We start from the raw sequence: 17,895 nt of genomic DNA, 5'->3' as shown, positions 1-17,895 counted from the left end.
AGTTGCTGCTGCTGCTTCTCTCTGGTTTTCTATTTGGAAGAAAGACCTGTGTTTTTTGGAAAAGAAGAAAACCTAGCAAAAGCATATTGTTTAATGTTAAAGAAATATAAGCAATTTAATTGTGCACTTACAAAAATCTGCGTGGTTGGGGAAGAAAAAAAAAAAAAATTGAAATATTTTTGTAAGGAATTTTTACATTGCTGTGAAGACCTGGTCAAAGGCTACTGGAGAACCTGTGAGAAAAAGAGGGGAAAAAGAAAAAGGCTTATTTGTAAACAGTGTCATCTTTTTTTCCTTTTAAAGCAAAACAAAAAGTCAGCCCTATTTTCCTGATATTTTTTATTTCTAAAAATGCAGTAGGAGAAATTGTCAGTGTGTGTATACAAGATTAAATGTGTTGGCTCACGGAATGACAAAATACAGGGAAGAGCTGAGAATAAACATACTTATCTTACTGGTATTAAAGTCTGAATGTACAAATTATTTTTGAAAGCTTTTTTTTGTTTTGGAATTACATTTAATTGTACTTTCTTATGAACCTTCTAGATTTTTTTTTTTATAGATGGGTTCTGCACAGAAGTGATTATAAAATCCGTATGCATGCAACCTCCATCTGAGTCATACTGCGTGCTTTTTCCCCACTTGCTATATTTGGTCTTTGTGTTCCTCTACAAATCCTCAAGTGTTTTCCTTATTTAATACACTTGAGCGGATGGGGATGGAAGATGCTGAGGTAAGAGCACAGGAGGTGCAGCCCCCCACAGACTGTGTGCAGCAAGTTGCCAACTTGTACCTGTAAAATAGATGCATGCAGAGTGAGACACTTAAAATAACAGGTATGGTACGTGTGATGAGATCATCTGAGAGCAGAGCTTTCATTCCTGTGGGCCTCAGACATTTTTCAGAGATAACACATGTGCTTACCTTGTGTTTCCAGTAGATTGCTGTTACGAAGTTTTATGCAGACATCTTTGTTTCCACTTGCCCTTTGTTCCTCCCCTCCTCTTTACCTGACTGCCTTGTTTCTACTGCTGAAGTTGCTGCCTGTGCTACTCCTGCTTAGCTAATGCCTTCAGTTGGCATGGATTGCTGAGACCCTGAGTGGATCCAATAGTGCTGGACTTGGGTGAGCCTTGCTGTGGTACAGGTGACACCATGGCAGCAGCTGCCAGCAGGAGGAAGAGGAAAGCTGCTCTGGCACTGAAGGAGGGGAGAAAAAATCCACCAGAAAAAAAACAACCCAAACCTCACACTGCTGCCTGTGAAACCTGTGCAAGCTGACCAGTTCTTTGTGTAATTTCTTTGAAAAATATCCAAATAATTTGTCTGAAGGACGTAAGTACGAATCATAGGCATATGGTGGTAGGCTGTGGGGATAATGTGCACATGTTTCGCTGTGAAGTAATCTGAATGTTTTCAGTGATTCTGTTTCAAATACAAGGAACTGTATTGGTTACAGTTTTGTATTTACAGTTACAGTTTTTGTATTGCACAGCCGTCCAGAGGCTACGGATCTCCTCCTTGAAGATGTCCAGAAGGTGCCTGGCTGTGGCCCTGTGCACTCTGCTCTGGGTGTCCTTGCTGGGACAGGGGTTGGGCAGAAGGGCACAGAGCTTCCTGTCAACCTCAGCCACTCTGTGATTATAATTTCTATGTCATAGATTAATTAAAATATTTTTTTCTCTGGACTGACCAAAGTCTTCAGGAGGTTTGGTATGGTTTACTCTGCCTGCTTTGAAAGTGTGCTTTTTCCAGCAGGGTGAAGGAGGCCTGTATGCTTCCTGTGCTTCTTGAAGTAGAAGGCTTCATTGGCTGAAGATAATGAAATCAACACTTCCCACTCCATAATGGATTTTTAAAATCCAGATGTGAAGTTGTACAGAACTGTATCATTATTGGCAGCGGTGATTTTTGTTGTTCTCATTTTTCTATTTTAAGTGGCAGTACTTCCAATAACACTCCTGCTCTCTAGGACTGCGTGTTTTATTTATTTATGGGTTAGTGAAAGGGGTCTTGGCTATTCCTGTTCTGTGCTATTTTTTTGTTGCCTGTGGCTATGAAGCTTAAACTCTCTGGAAGACAAGGGGTAATTCATCTTTCTGGCTCAAAGTGGAGTTTCTGTGCTTATTCTTTGAAGACACAGTCTGAAGAGGTGGAGTGGAGCTGAATCTTAATTCCTGTATGTCAGTACCTTCAGTTTGAGTTGCAGTGAGAATGGCATAATGTGCTTGAGCCGTATGCCTGACTAGCCACATGGGACTGTGGGAGGAAAGGAAAGACCATTAATGAGTGTATTTCTTACCTGTCCCCCTACTGGAGAGTAGAAGGCAGAATTTCTTGATGGTGCTGCAGTAAGAGATGGTTGGTACATCACCAAAGACTTCAGTAATGTTTTGCAGCTGCTGACAGGAGTACCCAGGCTAATGTTAAGCTGCAGAACAAGTACTGTACCAGCAGCTGCTGATTCATACTTTTTGTGCCTCCTAAAATGAGGAGTAAAAAGATTCAGTGTTTCTGTCTTTGAGTTGAATTGGAAAAAAATATGGAAAAAATGGTCCCTGTTGAGACTCTTTGCTGATGTTTTTTTCCTTTGTGTGGCCTCCCACCAAATGCTCTGTAGTTTTGGTGACTGAGTTCTCCCAAAGCAGGGAAGTGAGAACTGACTTCAGTGGCTGCCTGCAGTTACAAATGGTTATTCCTTGCTGACTGCTGCTGGCAGTCAGGAAGGCTGCGGGGTTAAAGGAGTGACTTAGCATTATTATTGATGTCTTCTGAAACTTCTGAAGTGCTCCCTACTCTGCCAATAATTTTGAGGGCTGTAACCTCAGAGTTGAAACAATTGGATGAAATAAGAACTCTGTGGCTTCTGCAAACATGTAGTGTTCAGTGAAGTCAGTCTGCGGACAAAGCAAAGTACTGTAGGTAACTGTGGAGTTCTTTTTACTTACACAAGTAAGTGCATTTGGAAGGAACTAATCTGCAGTTACCAAAGTTGAGGCTGTTTGTTGTCATTTTAAACGACACCATAGTACTACGTAATAATAATGGTGCACTGGAATATTTGTAGAATTCCAAAGTTTTGGATCTCAGTCCAGCCAGTAGATCTTGCTCTGTGTGTGCCAGGGATAATGTGGCACTGCAGTAAATAAGTTTTTAACCAACCTCGAGAGAGAAACTTCCCATGCAGGTATTTGTGGTGGATTCATAGAATCATGGAATCACAAGGTTGGAAAGGACCTACAAGATCATCTAGTTGAACTGTCCTCCCATCACCATTGCTGCCACAAACTAAACCATCTCTCGTAGCTCCTCATCCAGGCGCCTCTTGAACACTGCCAGGGACAACGACTCCACCACCTCCCTGGGCAGCCATTCCAGTGCCTGACCATGCTCTGAGAGAAAAAGTTCTTCCTTTTATCCAACGTAAACCTCCTCTGGTGCAACTTGCAGCCATTTCCTCATGTCCTGTTTGTTGCCTTGGGGAAGGGGCCAAACCTCTCCTCACCACAGCCTCCCTTCAGGAAGTTGTAGTCTCCCCTGAGGTTTCCCCTGAGCCTCCTCTTCTCCAGACTGAACAGTCGCAGCTCCCTCAGCTGCTCTTCATAAGACTTGTGCTCCAGACCCCTCACCAGTTTTGTTGCCCTCCTCTGGGTTAGTGCTCATTGTCTGATATTTGTGGTGTATTAGGCCTGATTTGCATAGAAGATGGTTAAAAATCGTCCAGAGGGAGTTGTGCTATTGCTGAGTATATGCATGCATGAGCAGCACATGAAGAATGGAAATCTGTACTCATTCCTTGACAAATACAGTTCAAGTTCTATAACTCTAGTCATGAGGATATTGTTAGCCAAGCAGTAACACAGCATTAAAATGTATTTTTCTTTGGTCTTTTGTACCTCAGTGAAGTATGAGCTCAGTCTGCTTCTTAACACCAGCTCAAGGGGAAGGGTTCTCTAAACACTGAGGGGCACTGAGTTTTTCTTCCCTGTTGTTGTTTGTTCCTGGAGTCCTACAGGAGTTCTGATTCACCTTAAGAAAGAAGCTTTTTTAAGAAAGAAGTCACAATCTTCATCTGTGTTTATGTTTCTGAATCATGCAGTGGAAAAAATGCCTTGTTCACAGGTGCTTGTTAATGCATCTTGGAGTACAGGGACAGGATGTTGTCATGCAATTCAAAATGTCTCATAGCTTGGTTGATGCTGGACTCCTGCAGTTCTACGTATATGTATTATGTACATTTATGTTGTGTTTGCTAGAGAGGACTGAAACAGGTGTTTTGAAAGCTTACTGCCTCAGTAGTAATTAGCTGAGAAGTGAAATAAATGAGCTTGCATCAAGGGCTGCATTCATACTGCTTAAACCAAAGCTAGTTTGGATATGTCAGTGTTAGTGTTGAGATCTTTATTTTGCCTTTTGGATGGCTTTCTTACATTTTCACCAAATTCTGGACTGTCTGCTATGAGACAACTTCCCTGGCGTCCTAGGAAAGAGATGCTGCGTGTATGTAGCTCTTCTTTTCTTTATGGCAACTTTTCTCCAAGTGTCAAAGCAGCACTGTAGGTTTTGGAAAAGGCAGTGCATTTTGCTTTACAGCACTTGTGTATATGCAGCAGTGAGGTGACTGAATGGATGTGGTTCTGCTCCTCTCTACAGATAATACAGAAGAAGAAGATGGAAGCACTGTATTGGGCATTGCTGATAGGAATTGTGGTATCTATGTGGATTCCTCTCATTGTTCAAGTCTTGGCAACTCCTGAGCAGCTATAAACACCTACTTCAGAGTGTGTGTTTAAGTTCAGCAGAGCAGAAGCCTGAGGCTAAAAGAATGCCACATTCTTCTTTGGAGTTCTGTTCAGGTTTTGCTGAAGAATACTACTACTAGAAGTCATTGCTTTCCATTTGGTGTTTGTACTCCTCAGGAAAATGTCAGCTGTGTGCTATAATAATTGAATGCAAGTACTCTAAAGTTGGGTCTAAGTGGATGTCAAGGCAGTTTGAAGGATATGCACAGTTCAGTGGATGTGTGTGCTGTAGTAGCTGAAGGAATTTTCAACCAAGATATTACACTTTAATGTGCAACGAAAAAAAAAAGGAAGACTTAAAAATCTGAGTCTTTGCAGTGAGGTTTGCTGGGAACTTGTTCTTTGTGTGTGTGTGTTAAGGCAGTATTGTGTGTACAGGGTTTCTTCCACTTAAGAAGTCAGCCTCTTTTGGGGCCTGGAGTGGGCAGGTGAAGGCAGGGTGGGGGGTGGGCAGCCTACCTCAGCAGATCAGACTGCTACTAGCAGGAGCTGGTTCTGCTGCTCCTTTCCTCTGCACGCTGTCACTTTTTTTTCGGTGCTTTAGCTCCTGTCAGGCAATGCCAGGAAGCAGTTCTGTTCACTGATGTAGCAGCAGACAAGCAAATAGTTTTCTGCTGAACCGTTAAGTCAGTTTGTTTTGCAATCAGATGAGCATCAGTCAGTACAAGGAGGAGGTGCTGTGGAATTGTGTGCCAGGAGCTGTGGGAGAGAGATGAGTGGGAATTGGGCTCCGCTTATCCATGGCCATGAGCCATGCTCAGCTGTGTCATGCATCCATATTTGAAGGCTGAACAAATAACTGAGAATCTGACATTTTTCTCATCTGCCAGTATTGTGTTTATAATACAAAAATCTTTCTCTGAGAAATATGACATCCGGAGTATCAGACTGGTGCATACTCTAAAAATAATGTTTCCTGAGTACATCGCTGCTGCCAGTATGAAAATAGAGCTCTTAGCAGAATTGCAGTCTTGTGTAGGCAGTAGCTTAAGCCTGTGTGAATTTGAGGGAGGCTCAAAATGACAAACCAGCTTTTCAAGTAAGGCTGTCTTTCATTTTCTGCTTGAAGTGCCTTTAGAGATGTTGGTATGTAATTTTTTCAGTTGTGTTTCATTCTGCTATTATTTAGAGTCCTACCTGAAGTCCTTTCTTGTGACTTTTGTGTCTCAAGGTCTTTTTCCTGTCCATTGGCATTGTTAATCTTGAAGAGAGCGTTCATACATTGTCTCCCGAGGGTGGAGATGGCCATTTTCATTTCTCTCTCTCCATAGCTCAAGCAGCAGTTCAGGCAGCTCTGTTACTTCCCATCATAGTTGTTCTGGTGGGCTTTTATTACAGCTGTTTGATCTTTCTGTGGCTGTTGCTCTCTTGGTTTTCAGTTATCTTGGAGTTGAAAATGGTTTCAGTAAAAGATCTGTGGGAGAGAGGTGTTTGGAGATGAGGGGTTGCCAGCAAGTATTTATTTGGCTTGGTATTTTTGTACAATCATGGTACCTGGGTAAGCATGTACAGATGAGCTTTCAGTACTTGATATTTATAAGAAAAACTCTTGCAATCTGTGAGCAAAAGTAAAACAAATGAACAACGCCAACAAACAACCAACTAAAAAACTTGCAAAAAAAAAAAACAAACAAACCCCAAGCCCTAGCCAAATAACTCCCTTTTCCCCCCCCCCGATTCCAAAAAAAAAAAATAAAAACCAAAACAAAACCCCACAACCCAGTCTATACTGTGCTTGTACTCCAAGTGAACAGAAAATCTCCCTGACGCTGGAAGGGCAGTTGTGTTGGTTACCAGGTTTAAAAGAAAAGTTCTGTGGTTAGCTGTTTTCTTTCCTTCTGAAAGCTTCATGGAGATGTTATGAAAACAAACCCAGGAAATGATAGATGTTCTTTGTGTCAAAAATGCCTTAATCCCTCTTAAGAAGGTTTAGAGTACTTAAGTAGGTGTAAACCAAGTTAACTAAACTTATTTTTTACATCTGGGTTGACTGCAGACCTTTTTGGATACATTCAGACCAAGTTCTTAAGTTTGGTAGTTTATTAATGTACTGGATTACATTCAAGCTATCTAATTGTGTATTGTGAAATCAGTGTTTGCTTTTAGTGTGTTTTAAAAGCACCACTGCTGTTAAGACCTTACTTACCTAATTAAGTGCTTCTTGTAACCTGAAAAGTTTCTATTTTGTCACTCATTCATTGAGCTGCCTCTGAAATGTATTTGGTGATGTGTTCAAAAAGAAAAAAAGTCAACCATGGCACTATGCAGAAGGCATTGAATTAAATTGGTTGCTACTTGAAAAGGCTTCTCAGGAGATGCAGCCAAAGACAGAGAATGGGACAGAGTGAAAATTGGGTAGTCTTTCTTCTGTCTGTATGCTGTAGAAATTGAAGTTGGCAATTTTTGAGATAATTTTGTGCAAATACAGGTTCACAAGTTGTACAAATAGCATATGTTGCAATTAGTAGTAATTTAAAGTCATCTAATTGCTGATGTTCAGCTAGGACATATAAGTACTCATCTTTGGTCTGAGGGGTTCGTTTAATGACTGGAGATGTATTAAAATATAAGAGAACACATAGCAAGTGGCTTCTTGCTTTAACTTCAGGTTATGTTGTGTTTGGTTGCCAGTGATTGTAACCCTGATGAGCATAACTCCCATCCCTTTCCTGGCCTACATCAAGTTCTGGACCTGAGTTGCTGGTCCCTGGAAAGATGTGGGCTCTGTCTGAAAGCAAGAGAAACAGGTTGGCAGGTAACCCCTTCTATCTCTAGAGCTATCTCTAGCTCTACCTTGCTACTGCATTCAGCACTCAAATTCCATATGTTATATATGCAGATGGCCATACTGTTTGGAAGTGTTGGACTTGAAGTATCCTTCAGTATAGCAATGAATGTTCAGGTTTAGAGTGGTGCAATTTTTTGGATACTGCAGTTTTTTGGATACTCTCTTCTGGTGTGTTGACAGTCAGGAGGGAGAATGCCTAATTCTGTACTCTGTGTTCTGATGTTTGGGTTGAGATTTTATGGTCTGTAATATGGAACTGTCCTTTTGTCATAAGCCACCAAGTTATTTTTATTTTCCTCACATGAAACTAGTGCCATAATGACACCAGTCCAGTACCATAATGTGGGTGGCAGTTGATTTTTGTCAGGTGATGATGTTTCCCTCAGGTACCTTGGCATCCTTGATGAGTTATTACTTACTCCTGTAAGGATTAGGTAGCTGCTTGCACGTGTATCTTTCCTTCCTGGTCTTCCCATGCTAAAAGATTTTAGAAGTGCTGTGGCAGAAAATGTTAACGAAGAAATAGTGACTTGTATCTACCAGATGAAGCAGTACTATTACAAAGGTCTGTGCTGTTTTTACATTAAGTTTAGCCTAATGGAAGGACAGATTTTCATGAGGATCCTGTGCCTTCTGACAATTGAATGTGGTTAGCTAAAAATGAGATTGTGCTCGTAGTTTGCTACATTAAATCAGATTTAGATGGGAGTCTTTGTAGCTCTTAACTGTGTGGATTAAGTTAAGAAATCCCGGAGCCCACTTCCTTGTTTAGGCTAAGTAAGCAGTAAGTGACCTCAGGGCACTTCTTCCCACTACAAGATGAGAAAATAGAAGATAGGGAGATAACGAGCTTGCTGCCTGCGCTTCAGAAGTCCCGGAGGCATTTGTAACTGCTGTTGCAAACCTCAAGAAACTCAGAGGCAAGTGGCTTAATTGCTGCTGCTTCTTTCCAATATCTGCATAAATTCCAGTTCCAAACCTTTTAATTACCAGCAAGAATGTGTGATTCTATTCACCAGAAGTTGTGATCTTTTTTACTTTTGTAAGGACTGCTTTGTGAATTACTTGAACTGAGGATTGCAAAATTAAATTAGTCTGCTGAAACACAGCAGTAGAGGCTGCCTTGAAAATTAGTATGCTACCAAACATTTGTAAATTTGAGGTTACTTAGAAATTGTGCATTTCATTGCAAGATTTCTGTAAACTTCTGTGTCTGAACATGCTTATTTGGAGTTGCTGATTGTGTGACGTGGTTAGTAATTTGATTCTATGAAATCATGATATGAGATTGTATCAACTGCTTTGTTAGACTGCCCTGAAGTCTGGAAGTCTTTGGCTTATCTCATTTATTCCAGCCCTTGGCACCTCTCCCCCAAGCACTGGAAGAACAACGCTTACAGAGGAGGCATTTATCTTCAATACTGCTTGAACACAGTGTCTACTAATGACTACTTACATGCACAGATGTGCCTTTACATCTTATTTTCAATTTAGCTTGCATATTATGTAAGGTTATGAGGTCTCTTTTTAAAAACAAAACAAAACAAAAAGCGTGTGGTCAGGTTTTTGGTGTTTCCACATGTATTTCAACAACGTTCTGTTTTGTTTCTGGAAGAATGCCATGTAAAGCCATCTGACAAGGTAGGTCATAGCAACATTTGTAAGCAGCTTGCTGATGGTTGATATTCATTGACTGTAAATCTCTTGTTTGGCAACGTTTATGGACAGCTGTTGTGTAATTGATCTGAACTTTCTGGTTTTGAAGTTGATGAAGAGCACTTAGACAGTGTGGCTGTGGTCTGTGACCAGCTATGAGAGTAGCCCTGGAAATCTTTTTTTTTTTTTTTTGCTGTAAGTTGTTTCTGTTCTCCTTTATGTTAATCAACAGTTGTAGCCTGATCCTTGCGCCTGTCCCTAATAGTCATTTTCATTAAGATACACATTTTGGGATGTGTGCCTTGTTGAATGCTTTGATAACTTAATCCTGATCTCTGGATAAGTGTTCTCTATCTGAAGGTGCTTACGAGGTCTTTTTTTCTTTTGACAGCTGGGAAGGAGAAACCAAAAATGAACGCAGAAGAGCTACAGATAAAAAAGGTTAAGAAGAAAAAGAAAAAGAAACATAAAGAGAATGAGAAGAGGAAGCGTCCAAAAATGTACAGCAAATCCATTCAGACTATCTGCTCAGGACTGGTTTCTGATGTTGAGGATCAGGAAGCCAAAGGCATCATAGATGATCATCTTAAGGATTTCAATGGGAAAAATATGGATCCCAAGAAGGACTGTGAGTCCAAGATACCAGAGAACAGTGAGTTTCCATTTGTCTCGTTAAAGGAGCCACGGGTTCAAAATAAACTCAAAAGGTTGGACACATTGGAGTTCAAACAGCTGATTCATATTGAGCACCAGCCTAACGGAGGTGCATCAGTTATCCATGCCTACAGTAATGAACTCTCCCACTTATCTCCTGTGGAGATGGAGAGATTTGCAGAAGAGTTTGTGGGTCTGGTTTTTAGTGAAAATGAAAACTGTGCAGCTTACTATGTAATGGGTATTGTTCATGGGGCAGCTACATATTTACCTGACTTTTTAGACTACTTTTCATTTAATTTTCCCAATTCACCAGTGAAAATGGAGATTTTGGGAAAGAAAGATATAGAGACAACGACTATGTCAAATTTTCATGCTCAGGTAAGAGGTTATATATTTTACTTTCTAAAGTCATGTAATGGTTTCAAACAACTGTGAAATGGATTTTCTTAGAATACAGTCACCATTTAGCTGTGCTGAGTGGATGAAACAAGACTGGAAGCAAGGTTGTTCTTTGTTAGTTCTGCAGTGCTAAGGAGCTTATTAACTGAGGAAAAGTTGCATTTTGTGTGGGAGGGGGAATGTTTGCATGCACGTGGTTGTAGGTTTCTTTGGATTTGTCACTGTCTGAAGCCTAACTGAGTTTCTGAGGGCTAAAATGACTTAGCTGCAGCTCTCTGGGCATCTAAACTGTAGCTTTTCTATATGAGCTTCTTCATAAAAACTGAAGTACTTTAATACATCAGAAAAACGTTACACGTAAAACCTTTGTAGGGAACAGTTAAGGAACTTCATATGTAGTTTGAGACTTCTAAATCTGTTCATAAAGGAGAACTTGACAGTGGTTCATAGAGCTATTAATTTGATCCTTCCTGGTTGCGTTTGCCCTCAGTTAGTTGTATTCCCTTGAAAGCAGTTAAGCTGTGTGGCAAAATGGCAGGCATCTTCTGAATCAATTTCTTTCTGTTTTCATTTTCAGGGAGAGGTGACTGTATAGTCTCATAGCAGTCACTACAGGTTAAACACCACCTTGCTATTTATAAACTTGCTGTAAATGATATGAATAGTCTGTATGCAACAGTAATGTATTTCAGGTCCTGTAAGTTTAGGAAAAAAAGTACTTTCCTAGATTGCAACCTTGGTAATGAGAGTATTGTGTAAAGCTGTTAGAGGTAACCTGATACTATTATGAGGACACTTAGTCCAATTTTTCTGTCTGTATTGAATTTAGTTCACAGTTAACTGTTTAAGTTGCTTAGAAATAGATGCCTATTTGTGAATATTAAATGTTATTTGGGACACCTATTAACTATGTTAGCCTTATTTAGACTGTTATGAGGAGTTCAAATGTGAGTCACACTGTTTGATTTAAAAAGATACGCTTTTGTTTCTACCACATAAATATTTGTATGGAGCACTGCTGAAAAAAGTCATGCAGGTCACCTGCAAGTATGTATAGAACTGAGTTGTTGCTGCAAGGGAATGCTTGCAGCCCTGGTTTAAAGAAAAGAAACAAACAAAAAACCCATCCACTGCCACACAATGTGAATGTTCTGTAAATCCACTAAAATGTTGTGAGTTTCACCAACAAAGCAATGATTCTGTGTACACGATACCTTATGGGAGCTCCCCAGAGCTGTTCTGTCTGATGCCATTTCACATGAGGAAGCTGGATCTGTGTATGTATTCTCTTGGGCAGCATTAATGGAAACATAACTGTGTGCTGTTATCCATCTTAAAGACATACTTAAGAAATGCCTGGACTTGATTTCTGTGAATTGCAATGGAACTGTTACTGGTTAATTTGATGTTACAACAGTAATATCCAATATCCACAGCTGAATCAGTTCTGTGGTCGCTGCTTTTGAGATCGTTTCCCTCCTCTACTGTAAATGAAGGAAGAACAGAAAACATAGTAGATGAAAGAAGCTGAACTTTACATTGCAGCATTTAAATCATTCATTGACTTTGTAGTCATCAAATCTACATTTCACTTGTCTACAGGCTTAGTTCTACTGTCTTCCTTTTGTTTTCTCTATTTTTCAGCAAGCTTTTGTAGCTTTTTATCACTTGTCAGGATTTGGTTGCGTGGCAGACTGCTGGGCTCCTATTACAGTTTTGCTCGCATAAGAGGTGCTGTGTGTATAAGTGATGTGTATACGTCTACGCCAGACTTCTTCATGTGGTCTTTTACACAGCATTTCTCGTATCTGGAATACAGTGGTCAATACCTTGGTTGCCTAGCTATTGATTCTATTTTTCCTTACTGCTGTTATTTTAAAATCTTCTTCTGTCTGCATACGTTCTCCATGTTACCAGGTGACTTGCTGCAGCTTAGGTTTCCTTCGCTCAGTGTTTCTTTTCTGACTGGAGCCAGTATCAAAGGTTTTTGGGAAGGAGTTTGAGGGCATAGCAGTCATAGTGGTACTGTGCCACAGGGCTCACCTTCCACAGGTGCCAGAGGGCCTTTTCAGATCTGAGGGCTGTGAGTTGTGGTTTTTGACCTCTAGCTGTACTTCTGTTGCATGAATCTCACTTGTTAGTGTCCACCTCTTTTTTTCTTTTCAGTTTTCTGTGTCTTAATTTTTAAAAAAGTACTAAATGATTACGTAACCTGTTACTTTTTGGGTGCAGTTCGACACTATTTTCCCTTTGTGCTGAATTTTTTGTTGAACTTGAAGAGGTTGTTGTTCTGTATTGCCTTGAAATTTTAAATGTAGTTTCTCTTCCTGTATTGCAAAAGCTCTGTACTCGTGTGTTATGCGGTGCTCTGAGCTGCATGTGCAAAGGTGAGTGCGTTTCTGATGCCCAGGTAGGAGCTCAGTGTGTCTGGTTTGCTTTGAATATCTGTCTCAACCTTCTTTAGTATTAAAAGTGTTTAGTATTAAACTCAGTTGTTGCACTGTTTAAACTGAAACACTGAAATGAGGCCAACATCAGTAGGTGAAGTTCTTTGGTTGTTTTTGAGACCTCTTTGTGATGTGTGTAACCATTCTGACAAACCTGACATTTATTTAGCAAATATATTTCGTACCACCAAAGTGGTATGAAAAGAATGGTCCAGAGAAGGAGGAATGAGTTAAGCCTGGAGCAGAAGTATTGGAGTGTTGTATCAGAGGTGACTTTAATTTTTTCTTCCTCTGCTGGATTCTTTCAGTACCACTCAGTGAGCTTCAACCACATTTTATCAATTCCTTTTTCCCCCGTGTCGGATAGAAGTGATGTATTTTCTCCTGTTGGGAGATGAGAAATGGGGTGCAGCTTGTGAGACAGCTGCAGTAGGTTTGAGTTGGGATTGGTTCGGTCTCATCAGAGTGAGCTGTTAAATTTTGGAGAGAAAGAAACTGGAGAGTTGTACGTCACCCATCTCAGGTCTGTACTTAGGCACTGCTAAGTAAATTTTTTTTGTTGTTAATATAACAGTTCTTTTGTGAATCATTTCTTGATTGAGGCTTGATGACTATAACTAGACAAAATGGAATTAGCTTGGGTGTCCATCCCTGGATTCCTTCATCCCTGTAGACTGATAGCTGCATCATTTACCTGATAGCTTTGAATCTTGTCAAGTTCTTAGGAGCATTATTAAGAATGCTCCTGAACGATTGGCTTTTGCCACCTGCTTGGAGCTCATGTCACTTGAGATCAGCTTGTTAGTGCTGTCAAGGCACATTGCTTAACATTTTGAAGCAGTGTCTGTGTCCTTGTGCTGGGCAGGTGCAGACTTTGTATCCTGCTAGAATCTCAGAGCTCAGGCTTCATGTTCAGTTGTAGCAGTGCTTACTGGGTGGATTTTTTTATTTTTTTTCCTCCGCTCTTCAGCCTGGTTGGAGAAAAAGCATCATTTGTGCGGGTAGAAGAAACCCTGAGCAATACAAAACAGTTTCTGTGCTTCAAGGCAAGGCTTGACTGTGTTTGAAGCCTTATCTGACATGTCCTTATCTGATGTGCTTGCTGAGATCTCCAGGTGATTCCACACTTCCCAAGGGAATCTGGTGAACAATCTTTTCTTGTTTGTCCTCTTACCTTAATCCTCTCTCTATTGCTTTTATTCTTATCAGTAGCGGACAAGACAAGCACCACATGCCTCTCTTTTAGTGTTTTCCAAGTTTGACACCTTATATCCTGAACTGATACACGCTTGCTGAGCCCTCTTTACGCTCTCTTCAGTCAATCCTTTTTGTTGATGTTGAATTTAAAAAGAAGACCAGTGTCTGGTATGGTGCTATTGTAAAGGAGTATGAGAGGATTGCTTCAGGTGGCTCACAAATGATTGCTCTTGGTTGCTTACTCCTGCCTTTCAGAGCAATTTATGATCTGTTGTAGCAGCAGCTCTTGCAGAGTCAATTCTCTTTTCATTTTTATGTGCAATCAATTATGTGTAGATACAGCTGAGTATAGTTTTTGCTTTCATGCAACTTGAATTGCATCCTGTGCATTTAGAGCCCTTTCGGAGATGTTGTTTTGAACCTTTCCTGTAGCAGGCTTTGAGCTTTGTGTTACCTGCAGCTTTGGTAAGCATATGCTGTTCAGAGGAAAGATCCTTGGTGAGTATCACAGTGCAGGGCCTTTCATATTGATATTGTTGTGATGAAATGGTTCCACTGTTTGCGGTTGCTAGATTCTATTTCTATCCTTTGAGAATGCCTATACTATCATTGAAGGAAAGGTTTGTTTTTGTTTGGCTTCATTGTTCTTTGACTTATCCATACTTTCAGTTTTTGCCATTTTATTTTTTAGACTGAAACACTTAGCTTATTTCCCCCCTGCCCCCAGGTGCATCTAGGATAAGTGTTTGTGTCCTGCTTCTCTCACCACCTGTATATATAAGGTTGTGTGTTTATCTTACACCTTGAAGAACGTGTTTTGAGTTCTCAATTGCTGCAGCTTGCTTTCTGCGTTGGCTACCTGCTTTGTTACTGTAGGGGAGGTGAGGATGATCATCCTGAAGCCCATCTGATTTGGGACAAGCACTGTATGTTTTGCACCATTTGAAGTGTGGTTGTATAAGCTGTCAGAGCTTGCCTAGTACCTCTTGCTGCTGAAAGAGGATGTGCTTGTTCTTGCTTCCAGCTGTGTGTCCTTGTGCCAAGCTGTGGCATTTCTCAGAGCTCATGTGAGCCTATTTGGTTTGTTAATCCAACTGAAAATTTTGTCTGCTCCCATATGATTGGTTTTAGTTCATGGTACCAGAGGGACAAGTGCAGGACTACACGGTCAATCCCGTTCTGTGACAGCAAGCGATTTACTGCTTCAGAGATGGAACTTGACCCCTTGCACCTTCGGAAGTCTCATATACCTGTGTTAATTGGAGTAGATGTGGGGTATTTGGGTCGTGTAAAGAACAGTAAGTGTGCGAGAGGAAGGAATGCAATGGTGATGATGCTGATGTTCATGTAGTCACTTCTCAGGTCAGTGGTCATCCTTTCTTTCTGACAGTTCTGGGAATCTTTATCTTTTATTTTTCTTTCCCATCCTCCTCTTTTAGCAGGTTTATCTTTGGGGAGATTTTCCTGATGTTCACTCTTTCTGATTTGTCAAATCCTGCTTGCTTTAAACATACTTTTTGTCTGCTCTTCTACTTGAGGGGACTTGCTGAACATTTTTTTTTTTTCCCACGAAAATCTGAAGTGTTTGCATGCTATTTCATTTTCTTATCACTAAAGATTTGTCTGTTTTCATGTATTGTGGTGTTTGCCTTGATTCAGTTGTCAGAGGAATTCTTTATATTATACGTTATATGCATCATATCAGTTGTTTCAGCTTTCACTTTAAGTAGAATTCACCTTGCTTTTAACTTTCTGAATGTTTGGTTAAAGCTGTAAAGGTTATGAATAGATGCTTGCTGTTACACAAGTTTCCTCATAATAAGGTTTTTTTTCCTCTTAGGTGATGACAAAGTAGAATTTTTAGCTTGTTAAAACACATTGTACCATTGTGTGTTTATCTCATAATGTGTAGGATTCTGCAAGAGACTTTTTTGATGGGTGGTGGCAGCCTACTGTCTTCAAGGCAGAACTGTTTATTATTTACTGTTTAACTTTATTAAATGGTGTTGAACAGAGAATCAGTTCACATGGAATGACATCAGAAGCCTGCATTATTTGTTTTGCATGTAAAAGTTACCTTTCAAGATTGCTTGTAAACAGTGTTACCAACAGATACCAAATGAGTTGTATGTTGCTTGTTCTCATTGGGGTATTTTGTATTGAGGGAAAAACAAACTAAACAAAACTGTCAAGGTATGCATTGGAAACATGGAGAGAATCTGAGACTGAATGTTGTCAAAGCTCTTCTTGAGTTAGAGTTGTGTAATAGCTACTTTGGCTTGGAAAGATTGTTTTATGTGAAGGTTGGAATTCTTTGTCAACTATTGCACTGGTTTTTGTGTCAGTGGAATACAGAATATTAGGTTATCTTGCTTCTAAATAGTTGGACTATCTGTCCTTTGTTGTTTGAGGATTTCAGCTGTGATGTGAATGAAGTATGTGAAGTGATAGTATTGACTGTAGTCATAAAAGGACACTGGTGGAACTGTACTGTGATAAAAATGCTGGGAGGTGTCTCCTGAAACTTCTGTTCAGAAAGAGGCATACTGTGTGTGCGGTGTGAGGACGTGGATGATCATCTCTGTCTGTGGCACAGCTAAAGGAGGAGGTTGAAGGATTAGGGAGCATGGTGGAGTGAGACAGAGATAATGAGTGGAGCTGCTTCCTGCTATCCCTGCAAGAAAAGCACTGGGGGATGCTCTGCAAGTAGTGGTGGATTTCCTACTCTCTTGTCATCGGACAGGAGGAGGGGACTTAAGAGATAGGGAGGAGTGGAAACGGGTCTCTGCTTGGGGTGGCAGGGAAGCCCTCTCCCTGCCTGGCTTGCCTTCCCAGGTGCTCTTACACAGTAGGTCTGAGGCTGTGCAATGTGAAGGACAGCTCAGTGAGGATGTTGAAGAAGATCCATCCAGAGAGTTGTCTGGGGCTTGTCAGCCAGTCAAGACTGCCAGTGCCTGGAACAAAAGAAGGGTGGTTGTCATACACGGCTCCCTCTGAAGGGAACTGAGCACCAAATAAGCTAACTAGACCCACAGGGAAAGTCTGCTGTCTCCCTGGGGCCTGGGTCAGGGACATTGCTAGGAAGCTCCCTGGTCTGGCATGGCCCTCTGGTTATTACCCATTTCTGGTAGTTGGCAGAAGTGAAGTCATGTGGAGAAGCCTGAGGGCTCTTAACAGGGTCCTTAGAGCTGAGACTCTAGTGGAAAAAAGAGTGTTTACCATATTTGGAAGGAAGGCTAGCCAACTCAGGAAGAGTACAAAGATGTTGCTAGGGTATGCAGAAGGGATATTAGAAAAACAGTCATAGAATGAATTATAGAATCATAGAATGGCCTGGGTTGAAAAGGACCTTGAAGATCATATAATTTCAACCCCCTGTTATGTGCAGGGTCACCAACCACCGGACCAGGCTGCCCAGAGCCATGTCCAGCCTGGCCTTGAATGCCTCCAGGGATGGGGCATCCACAACCTCCTTGGGCAACCTGTTCCAGAAGTTCAACAAAGACTTATCTGGCTATCACTGTTAAAGATAATTGAAAATGTTTTTACAGGTACATTAACAACAGGAAGAGGACCAAGGAGAATCTCCATCATTTGTCGGCTGTGACAAGGGACATTACCACTAAGGCTGAAGTTCTCAATGCCTTCTTTAATAGTTAGACCAGTTATCTTCAGAGTACTCAGCCCATGCCCTTAGTCTAGAGTTCAGGATGCTGTAGTCCTGCAGTTGGGCTAAATGGTCTTCAAAGGTCTTTGAACTTTTCTGTTCTAATCCAGTCATGGGAAAGAGATGAGATAGCAGATTCTCAAAAGCAGCTGAAAGTTTTTGTGTGCTTGCTTGCAGCTCTGAACCACGGAGCATGTGTGCTGCTGCAGGAAGATGTGGAAGAGAGTGAAGAGCTAGAGCTACTTCAGAAGACAGTGCTTACTGCCAGCTTCTGTCTCCATT

At 40.9% G+C, this 17,895-nt stretch overlaps 1 protein-coding gene across 1 annotated transcript in view; it reads left to right on the top strand.

Annotated features, from left to right (window-relative positions):
- RSBN1L (round spermatid basic protein 1 like) overlaps window positions 1-17,895 on the top strand; it is a 46,777-nt gene that overhangs the window by 15,102 nt on the left and 13,780 nt on the right. Inside the window, exon 3 of the mRNA XM_042815458.1 lies at window positions 9,638-10,281. Coding sequence (XP_042671392.1) covers window positions 9,638-10,281 — 644 coding nt within the window. The remainder of the gene's footprint in view (window positions 1-9,637; window positions 10,282-17,895) is intronic.

Source organism: Centrocercus urophasianus, unplaced genomic scaffold (assembly GCF_019232065.1).
Source record: "Centrocercus urophasianus isolate 14NV4802_14NV808 unplaced genomic scaffold, USGS_Curo_1.0 seq_15, whole genome shotgun sequence".
In the NCBI taxonomy this organism is placed as follows: domain Eukaryota; kingdom Metazoa; phylum Chordata; class Aves; order Galliformes; family Phasianidae; genus Centrocercus; species Centrocercus urophasianus.
Note: the sequence above shows the minus strand (reverse complement) of the source record. Positions and strands in the feature narration are given on the sequence as shown.